This window comes from Falco naumanni, chromosome 4 (assembly GCF_017639655.2).
Source record: "Falco naumanni isolate bFalNau1 chromosome 4, bFalNau1.pat, whole genome shotgun sequence".
In the NCBI taxonomy this organism is placed as follows: domain Eukaryota; kingdom Metazoa; phylum Chordata; class Aves; order Falconiformes; family Falconidae; genus Falco; species Falco naumanni.
Genome location: NC_054057.1, coordinates 4,152,170 through 4,163,686, shown reverse-complemented (window position 1 = coordinate 4,163,686; position 11,517 = coordinate 4,152,170). Strand labels below are relative to the sequence as shown.

At 41.1% G+C, this 11,517-nt stretch overlaps 1 protein-coding gene across 1 annotated transcript in view; it reads right to left on the bottom strand.

The window, feature by feature from the left end:
• Window positions 1–1,920: 1,920 nt before the first annotated feature.
• GADL1 (glutamate decarboxylase like 1) overlaps window positions 1,921–11,517 on the bottom strand; it is an 87,212-nt gene continuing 77,615 nt past the window's right edge. Inside the window, exon 15 of the mRNA XM_040593086.1 lies at window positions 1,921–4,751. Coding sequence (XP_040449020.1) covers window positions 4,578–4,751 — 174 coding nt within the window. The 3' untranslated portion in view covers window positions 1,921–4,577. The remainder of the gene's footprint in view (window positions 4,752–11,517) is intronic.

The window sequence follows — 11,517 nt, the reverse complement described above, 5'->3', positions numbered from 1 at the left end:
CCACTCACTCCTGCAGCACAGCCACGAGGACCACTCACGTGTGTTAGATTTAGCAAAGGTTAATCACCCACATGATCATTGTTTCCTTCTGTGGGTTTCCCTCAAAACCTTTGACGTTCTCTTTATTGTACCTTTTGCTGTGCAAATTTCCTTGGTTTGTTTTGCTTCTCAAAGTTCAATTTTTGGTTGATTATTGTGTAGTTACAGAATTAGACTAATAACATCTAATTGTACATCTGAAGCAAAAACATGTAATTGTGGGAGACTAGATTCAATTTAAAGAAAGAAAACCCCTCCACAAGGGTTTCTCATGGTCTGTACAGTGTATTTGCCAGGCGGTGCTGTTTGATTGCATCTAACCTGCAATTAGCATGTGCAATTAAGCCATAATGAATGTGTGCAATTGCATTATTTTGGGATGTAACAGCAGCAATACTTAGCAGTTACAGTGCTAGACACGGTACTTATCAGCTCAGATGATTTATCAGCATTTACCAATTATGCCACAGGAAGAAGGGCTGTGAGTGCGCCTTGCCTACAACTGATTTCCAGTATGAACACACACCCATCACTTTCCCATCGGGAAAGCCCATGGAACCAGCCAGTGGCGGGGGAAGAGAGGCTGGGCAGATTTGGCACTGATGAAAATGGGGGACTCAAATGACGCTTTCAGCTTCCCTTTGGCTCATCACAGACCTTGTGTGTGACACAGCAGGAGAAAGCAGACTTAGCATTTAGTATTTCTGAATCATTCTCCTCTGCCTTCAACATTTTGTATCAGCTTTGTAAGCCAAATCATGCTACCCAAGCATTTAAAAATAAAAATTATTTGAGCATGAACTAATACTGTGATCTGCGTGCATGAGAAAGCCCCAGGCACATAACAGGTTTTTACATGCTCTTACGTGGCATTCTGGGAACGCAACTCTACCAGTTCTACCAGGCTGTTCTTAAAGGATATTACTTGTCCTTTAAGGGTCAAATGATACTTGAAAAGCATCCTAATGCATCACTGAAGAATGCAAATGAAAATACACTTCAATTCAGTCTCACAGAAATAAAGGTAAATCTCAGTCTCTAGGCACGAACCTTGAGTAGATAAACGGAGATGTTCTGAGTGTCAAACTGCTGGTGTTGAAATGAAAGATCCTAGCGATAAAACTCGGGGCCCAATCCAGCAAGGATTTCCAGTAAAAGCAGTGGGAGTTAGAAGCACTGAAATCATTCATAGCCAGAATCTGATTAATACCGACTAGTATATTAATCTATCACAGAAAATAATATTAGAAGTCCTGAGACAAGGACTGCTAGTTCCAGGCACGATGATTTGTGTGAGTGGTTCTGCACATGGACCCAGCATAAAATGCCCAATGTTCTCACAAGATGCATTCACACAGCTAAGGGTAAAAACTGCCTCAGCATCCCTTCTGTCTAAATATTTCCTTCCTTTCCTATTGAAAAAAATATTATTAGAAGCAGACACAAGAAATTACAAACAACCAACGGATCAGCTTCTACACTGATTTATACCTGTACCTCACAACTTCTATAACTTGGTTTAAGCATCCTGAGAGATGGTGCTTGTCAGTAATTAGGAGAGGGAGCTCACGGGACATTCCAAACTACCTAGAATAGTAAAAAAAATAAATAAAATGGTCATTTATGCAAAGACAATTTAGCTTCCGCATTTGAAAGCAAGAATGAGATAAATTGTGACATATTTTCAACCAAGTTGTTTGTTAAAAAAATTACATGGGCACAGCACACTGATAAACCACTTCCTGAAGCAGGGTTAAACTAGGTTTCACATTTTAAACCTGTGCTGGCAGTTTGTTGTTTCTCCATCTGGAGTGCTCACAGATACCTTCTTTATATGTATCACTGCGGTTTTAGACTGACAAATGACAAACACAGTCTGTATTTATAAGGGTGTCATTTACCTGACTTTTTATTAAAATCACCAGCTACAAAATAGACATTTTGTACATACTAGCGCTACATAGGCAACTATGAGAAAATTACATTAGACCCGAAATGAGATCATCATATTGCGCACCAGGGACATGATAAGGGATCAGAAATAATAGAAAAGACATGGAGATTAGATAAAGTACTCACACCACACTGGAAGGTTAACCTATACCTTTGAAGAAACAGGTGTACATGTTGAGCGGAGAGACCTACTTTCTGCAAACGTAATTTTTTTCCATTTTGCTTTCCATTCATTTAAAAATACTAGAGCCACTAGTGCTACAGAAGGGAACTGTGTTACTTCAGTCTGACATGTGCCACAAGTGTCACAGAAACAGAGAAATGCACTAACAACATGAAGAGAAACAAGGCAGTAACACTTCTTTTGATCATAGTGGTGTCATGAAACACCACAGACCCACTTCTTAGCTGATGGAAGGTGACATAGCTCTCCCTGAAACAAAAATCAAGTACTCACCAAGAGTCTGGACCATAATCAAAACATCCGGACACTGTATTCTGTCTTTCCCTTCCAGATCAAAAGAGAGAAGGAGAAGGGGTAACTGAAGGGGAACTGTCCAACTCAAGAAGCAACAGCAGCCATCCCATCCACCCAACACCCCTTCGTGCACTCTGCACTCCACCCAGAGTGCCTGGGAGGCTAAATAAGCCTTATGGGCCCTGGATTTAGTTAGGGGCTTTCCAAGATCACGACAGCTGGTATAGCCAAAAGCACAAGGCAATAAAGTGAACTTGGGTATTGCGGGGCAGAATCCAGGGGCCACTTTGCGATACACATTTATATATCAATATCAATGTGGGTTTGGCTTAAAGTCCAGTGAATCACTGTAATAGCACAAAAATATTCACTTCCAGCACTGTAAAAGGCATCTGCCATTGCTGCAGGGTGACTCTTGCTCCTATCTACCACTCCAATAGTGTGACCTCCTTGGTTATCATGACCTTGTTAATCTTTCCACACCACCATCCTGGAGACTGAAAGAAGGAATTTCATGCAATGTTGGATCCTAGTACAATGTAGGAAATGAAGACAAGATATCATTGTGTTTAAAGACAGCTTTCAGCAGGACAGATAACGTTATAGCAGAAAGGTTCGCATTGGTCAGTGCTACTTCAAATGCAGAATAAGGAGCAAACATCAAAACTTTGAAGCTAAGCAGGTGTTGATTACAAGGTGAAAGGCATGGCTATTTCCATTACTTTGCTGCAAGAACTTCACCCCAAGAAATAAATTTCTATCTTTATAAAATGGATCATTTCATAGAATCAAACCAGATCAAAACTGTTCTGTGATTCTTAACACAAAGTTTAGAACTTAATTTTGCAACTTAAGATTGACCAAAAATGTTCAAGCTGTTCATATCCTAAAATCACAGGCAGGCCTTCTCTGATCACCACCACCTTAATTTCAGTGTCAAAATATAAATTATACAATAATAACATAAGATTATGTTATATTATATAATACATGTTCTATATATTATATATTATAACACTGATAACGTCTCAAATCTGTAGGAAAATACAAGCAGACAATGACATATAAGTAATTCTGCTATATTCTTAATATATAGTCACCAGACATAAAAAACTACGTATCTTTCAGGTAAATATATTTTTTTCCGTTATAATTTTAAAATGCATCTAAAAGCTGCTAAATAAATCTTTACACTTTAAAAATAGAGGAAGGTGAACAGCAGTTCAGAAATGATAGGCAATTCCTGTTAACAAAGAGGTACGAAGCTTTAAGTGCTACTGCAATATTCTTAGCTCTGCTAAAGGGGTTGTGAGATTCAGGTGGGCAACGCTAGCAAACACCGACTGGGCCCAACGATTGTATTTCACAGAATCACAAAATCCTGTAGGTTGGAAGGGACCTTAACAGGTCATCTAGTTTAACCTGCTTAAAGCAGGGTCAACATTGGTTGCTCGGGGCTTTGTGTAGGGGCATCCTGCAAACCAACCAGGACAGCGACAGCACAAGCCCGCCAAGCCCCATTCTACCGTCTGCCTGTGCTCACAGCGGAAAACCTGGCCAATCCACCTAGTGAGGGGCCGCGAGGAACTCTTCATGTAAGCCCACAACTTCCAGTCTTACCCGTGTAACTACCAGCCAGGCCTCCACCCTTAAACACAGAGCAAACTAAAATATTGACAGAGTATTAACTAGCATTTTAAGGCTCGCTGAGCTAAATCCACTCCTAACAGTAACTTAGAAGAGTATTGCCTGCATACGTAAGTGAGCAGTTTGAGCCACACTGTGCATAGGCACCCCGTAAATAGCTGCCCTCCCTGGGACGTAGACACCATTTTCAGAAGTGCTCCCTCTCTGAAGGAAACACTTCCCAGAATGGCGGCAGCGGCGGCAAGCCTGCCCCAAGCCACTCTCAGCCCCCATCGGCAAATACTTTCCTGGGAAGGGGTGTCATACCAGCAAAGCCCTTAGCATCACTCTGTAAAACGACAGTTTCCAAACTATATGTCAAGCTTTATACTACCTTCCACAAAATAGCACCAGAATGCTGCTGCTGTTCTCCCTCCTTAACTACCGCATGTGAGCAGCGCCTGGTGCCACGGAGCTACAGCTACAAGTCCTTAGCAAGCAGTTCGATTTCATCCAGCAAGAAGTCCATGTCCTCTCGGCTAACTTGCGGGCTGATCACCACCTGGCGGAAGAAGTTGACTTTGCCCTGGTGAGGCTGGTACCCAAGCATCATGCTGCCCTTCTTCATCATCCTTTCTTTAATTATAGGAGCAACCTGAAAGCAGAAACAAAAAAGGGTAGATGTCACGCTCAGAAACACAGCAGATCTGGGCAGGAACTGCATTTTGTGACTTAGGGAGTTTTTTTGAAGGGCCTCAGTTTTGCACCTCTTGCCTGCCCTCGCACTGCAATAAGCAGCAAGGCTCAGACCTGCAGGTTTAGAGGCAAGCCGTGCACCAAGACCCTCAGGTTCTGGGACTCCTGAAAGAATCAGAGCCAGATCTAAACCTCTCAAAAACCTGCTGCTTGAGGCATTCACCGGCGGCATGGGAGGCCGCAGTTCAGGTCCTGTCCCCTCCTCGACAGGTTTGAACTCGGGAAGAATACCAAAGGCAGGGTTTCTCTCCTTGTGCTAACCAGGCCAAGCCTGGCTGATGGCCCTTGATGGCCCTTCTGCCACCACATCTGCAAAGCAGCTGTCCCAGAGGGCACTCTCCTCTCCCTTGAACCTCTGTGAAACTTAAGCTACCAATAAGTCAGTTTAATGCAATATTAAGCGAGAAGGCGGCCTGATCCTGGAGCTTAAGATTTCATCTCTTAGATTTAAGGCCTAAGTAGCATTTGGCTACATCACCCTTGTACCGAATGGAATAAAACCTCATAGGTGTCTCACTGCAGGAAAAAAAAACATGGGTAAAATTGGCAGAGTCAGGTCCTTATAGCTGAACACCTGATCTCATCCCAGCAGGGCTATTAACCTTGTCCAGTTAATCTTGCTCTTAATTTTAAGCAGGCGAGTACTTCTGCGTTCTCATGCTTGAAATCAGTCGTAAGCTTAAACACATTGCTGGTTTAAGTACTCTCTTCCCTTGGAAGACATCATTCAATGTAAGTATTTTGACCAAAGTAGTATTTTTTAAGATGTGTTGCATTTTAATACATAACTAATAACATCAATGTATTTCAGAGCAGTGCATTCCTCTTCTTCCTTTTGTGACGGCTTGACTTTGAAAGAAGCAAATAGGTGTATGACCAAACCTTGTTTCTGCATTTTCAGCTCTAAAATGTTAGTGCCAGAAACTACCACCTAATTTGCAGAAGAAAAATGATGAAGCCAACCTTGTCTTAATAGGTTTATTTTTACACAGCATATTTTAATAGGCAAGTCCCATACAGTTTGCTTAGATAGAAACAGCTAAGGTTTTCAACACTAACAGCCTAGCTTTCCCATGTTTGTTTAGTGTCATGTGTCTAAATTACTTTTGTTTCAAAATGTGTATTAAATTCAGAGGAGAAGCATTTATGGCTCTGACTTAACCTGCCTCTCTGATTTTGATTTATCTTTGTGATAGAGCTATGTCTTTTTTTTTAATAAATATTTTATTAATTTTTGTATACATAAAAACTTAGTGGTTTTGTATTTTTTATTATGTATCTACATTTTATACACTGTTTTTAAACTATGAGACTAACAGAGTCAAAATTCTAAGTCCAGAGTGTGACATCAGTATGAATTATGTATATGAAAGCAATGACTATATCTTTTCAGAATGCAACGTGCAATCAGAATTTTGATTTTTGCACATTGCTGTAAGTTGTAAAAGTAATTCTGATAAACATTTGGGAAACAAGAAGATAACAATGAGGACAGGAACACTCAGAATTACAGCAAAAATGTTAAGAGGCATGCTGTGATCCCTTCAGTCACATTCAATAGCACCTTTTCCATAAAATCCGTAACATCTAATGTGGAGCTCCAGGTGTGCCTCCTGTGTAAAGATCCCCAATGGAAACACAATGTTCTTCTGTACCTTCAATGCGTACATCATTTAGAAAGAGAATTCATCAAATATACCCCTATACTATCACCCACCTGGGTTTCTGTCTGCCTAGTAAATGATTCAAGGATTCCTCAATTTTCTTGTTTCATAGCTCAGAATTACTTCAGACTAACTCATTTAGTCCATACTTAAGAAAAAAAAACAAACAACAACCAAGCCAAACGTCTGGAGTTCTGCTTGGACAAAGATGGTAGCTATTTTGCATGAGACAGCCGCCTTCACCCTGAAAAGTATGTTATTCAGCAAACAATCCTCTCCACTCCAGACCAAATCTTCCAAACTGCATCCTAACAAACCACTGCGGGCAGTACTGTACAGGGCTAACACTAGAGCAAAATCCATGCCTTACAATTGTTCTTGCACAATTTGCCAGTGGTGGAGTCAAATGAGAGGACTTCTGGTTGGGAACACTCCGGGGTATGCACACTAGTGTACGGATCTGCAACACACGCTCTCTTAAACAGGGAATAACTTTAGCACGATAAAAATTCTCCTACTTCTCCTACGGTTTGCATGTGTTGAACGCTTTAACAGCACACTAGGCTACTAAGAGCTCTACTCCTCCATTTTTATTCAGGTCAGCTATGGCCTGAGATAGTAATGACATCGTGACAATGCTCGGAAGACATTGTGCCCAAGAGGCATTGTGCTGGGCACCACACACATGCAGAAAAGAAAAAATTTCTCCACTCCTGCACTTAACAAGAACCCCCAAGTGACTTCTGCTCATGGAATAAAGACGCTACAAGTGTAGGGGGAGAAGCAAATTCTTCTTAAAATACTTTCTCAAGCTCTTCTTTAAGGTTCCAAACCCTATGGCAAGTCTTAGCCTCTACTGATGTTCCATCAGAGTTATTTCAGCTTTTGTATCACACTATTGATTCTTTTAATCCCAACACCCAGTCCTCCACAATCCATCATCCCAAACTGTGTAGTAGCACAAATGGAGACCATGAAAGCAAAAACATTTAGAGCTTCAGTAATTCAAGGACTGTAAATATACTGCATTTCAGCAGATCATCTCTCATGGAAAGGAAAGGTAGAAAAATCTCACTTTCATTATCCCATTTATTATCTCATTCATCCTCCATGCTACTGAAGTTGTCCTCTTAATTTGAAGTGCATCCATCCCTTTCAGAAGGCAAACCAAATACTTCCTACTTAAAAAACCCAAAACAAACCACAAAACTGTCTTACGAGCTTTTGATAGGATTATTTTTTGGAAGATTTTTCCACCAAGTATTTTCCATGTTCTATTTACTAACATGACACAGTCAGCCTAACAAAACTATCAGAGATCCTATCCACAGAAAGCAGAAAGGAACAAAATACATACACAAATGCTTGAATACGTATCTCGCAAAGGAACCATTAAATGATACAGGCATGCTAAGGCTTGGACTTGAGAAGCACAGGGTACGACTGCTAACTAAAAGTAAAGGCAGCTACCACTTTGCAGCAGAAAAATTAGACCTATAAGGAATTAATTGCTTAGTGAGGAGTTCAATGAATTTAATTCCCACTGAGTCAATGAGACCCGAGGATGCTCAAATATCAGGAAGAGCTGCACAGCCCTGTTCAGGATAGGCTCCTCAGAAAACAATTTACTGAGAGTGAGATTGCTTCACCAGTCCAATTATTTTCCTACAGAACTTACTTCAAATTGTACATCTAATTCTTTATGTGGCCCAACTGTAGAACAGTCTCAGAATTTTAAGCGTAATGTATCCTAACACTGAAGTCCTTTTCTCTCTTTTGCTCCCTTCACCTCTCCCTCCACACTGCTGGCCTCCCCTGCCAATCCATCCTGAAGACTATTATTTCGAACGCCCACTACAGCAGCATATGAGCTACCAGACGTGCCCTTCTTCCACCTAGCAGGGTGGGAAGGAGGTGCAGCGTGCGGCAGGCCATCCTGCAGCAGAGCTGCACACATCGCACTGTGCAGCCAGAGGACCAGGGAACTGCTCTGCCTGAGGACTGATGGGTGCATCACAGTCTCCCCGTGGAGACCTACCCAGAGGCTGAAAGATCTCATGCTTCCCTTACTATCAATAGCAGAGGTTTCTAAACTACAGGTAGTTCAGCTCCTTCCCCATCCACCTGGGTTACAGGATAATTTCTTCTCCCACTCTCAGCCATCATTCAGCCACACTACAAACAACAAAGTTTTAGCCCTAAACTTTAAGCTGTTTCTATCAAGAGTCCAGACCACAGCTGACCCTCACATCATTCACATGGAACATACCAATGCTCCTTCCCAGCACATACACACACACACAGAGCAGTGTGATAAGTAGCCATGACCAGCTTGCACACTACAGCTAAAGTATCTAGTGCACCAGGAGGATCAGGAAAGTAATATATCTCCCTTTCCATATCTCAAATACCCATGAGAAGCGTGGTTCTGCACAATTATACCACACAGCAATGCCTTAAAAACTGCTGTGTTCCTCCTAACTGACTCATCAATGGCATTGAATGCAAGTTTCTCCGACACTTCAAGAATCTCCACCAAGCTCAGGCTGTGACCACCTAATGCATTTCAGCAACCACCATTAAAGACCAACCCATCAACAGAGCTGCGCACATTCTCAGCAGCAGAAGCATATACCTAGTGTCCAAGAGTTAGTTCCCAAATTTGGACACTTAAAAATCCTTTCAGAGGACTTGATGAAACACCTGTTTGAGATAATTCCCTCTTCTTCCAGCTAGCAAGGCCTCCAAAACCATTCTCACAGCGGCTAAGCTATCTAAGCCTGGTTCTTAAGCTAGAACACTTTCCTAGCACATGGGTGTCTTGTACAAAGTGAAATCTCCAGAGCAGCTCTGTTAAACAGGTATGTTACCACCCCACTAGTCATGGCGCAGTATTATACTTTGGAATTCATTCACTGTAAGCTGCCTCCTGTTGAACAGCGTGGACATTTACAATTAGCATTGGTTTATAAAAGTTTATTCTAACTACCAAAAAAAAAAAAAAAAAAAAGAAGATAGTAAGATAACTGGGTGCCTAGCTTTTTCAAATCACACAATCCCACTACCTTCTAAAAAACATGCCCCGCTACTACTAGTTTATAGTTCAAGTCCTACACTTAGTCCAAAATAGCTGATGCTTTCTGATGAGAAGGGACAGAAAAGAGTAATGTAGCTCTTTTGTTCATAAGAGGTAAATCCACTGAGCCCCCAACCCCAGCTGCACTAATGCTGCTGGGTAAGTCGTCCTGAAGAGAAGCGAGATCTCCCAACAAATATGCTACCTTCTTCTTCTTGCTGAAATAAAGAAATAAGCACCTACTGGTTTTAATTAGCCTCTTATTTTTCTGCTCTAATGTAGTCTCTGACAACTGCAATTAACAGTTATGCTGAAAGTGCAAGAAAGCTGGATAACTGCAGAATAGCTTGCTGATAATGGAAGACCATGTCCAACCTTGTTATAAATTTGTTTTTCCATGCCCTCCCCTAACCTGTACAGGATCTCATTTTAGACTAATCCAGTATTTTCAAACTGTCCCATCACAAATGATTTTCTATGCTTTTGACACTACCTCTGCTACCCAAATGCTACCTTACTGCCGTCAGTCTCACACGAGTCTAGCTGTATTAATCTAGTCATACCAGACTCTGACATAACACAACAGCTCTTCCAAACTGTAGGCTAGAGGCTATACTCTTTAAAAGCAACATTCTATAAATTTTTGTATTTAAACAGTACAGCAACAGGAATGAGTTGCAAATTAATAACAATGCTGAGTTAAATTACTCTGATAAGCAATGAATTTATGAAAATACATTGCTTCGGGGGAAAAAAAATGTGGATTTGACAAACAGCCAAAGTGAAAAGATAGCATTAGCCAGAAAAATTAAGAAACCAGAAAAGCCTGAATTTTTTCTGAATTTTTGAAGCAAAAATATTTTAAGTATTTGCTTCAAAACACTGTTTTCAATTAAAACTTAAATTAAATTGGAAATTGACCCATTTTTATTGCAGGCAGTAGAAAAGGACTGAGGAAACCAAAACTAAGCAAATTGCTCCATTTTAGCTTGTCTGAAAACAAAAATTCTTTCTGGTCAAGTAAAACCAAGAGACTTGCTTCCAGTTTCTCAATTGAATGCCCAAGCCAAAAAATCCATTATTTGTACAACCATAAATATGTGGGATCAAAAGTGCTGACACAACTTAGCTGAAACATCTGCAGAATTTTTGATCCCCAGAAGAGACAGAAAGTGAGAAAATTCATGGGGCTGCCTGTTCTGTTGGCAAAATCTGACTGGAAGTCTCATGTGAACAGCTCTGATAGTGTGGATGACTCTAAACATGCTAGCCCAGCAAGTACTACAAAGTCAGAATGCTTAAAAAACCCTGGTGTTAATAGCGGCAGCTGCTATCAAAAACATTTTTCCAAATCTTTTGAACAGTTCTCAGGTCACCGAGCATCGACGCAACATAAAGCTGAAGAGCTCTTCCAGCTGCTGGCAGCAGTGACTCTCAGCCCCCGGCCCCCATTCTGCTCCTCCTGAAATTCATTGCCACAGACTTCAATGGAAGCAGAGTGCAATTATCTAAATCTCCTTCTTATGTGTCTGCTTCAGGTGGCAGTTTGCAAACAGCCTTCAGCTTTTACTAGAGAAAGCCACACTCACAGTAAATCAATAACCTTTCTAGGGATCCACAAAAGCAGGCTAGACAGCGTTGGAAGGACAGGAGCAGGAGCACATTAGCAGCTCAAACTATTTCGCTTCCTCAAATACAGCCTTGATGAAATTTTCCGAGGTACTGAATACTGCACTAGAAATTGGCTGGAGATTTGTAGCTAGAAGACAAAAAAAAAAGTCCCCCTTCTGACAAAATGGAAAGATCACATTCTCATGATTTCACAAAAATGGAAAACACATTTTGTATTCTCGCCTCAATTATTCCTTGCAAGGGAAGACAAGCTTATACAGAACAGTGTCTCTCATCTGACCACAAAAACTATT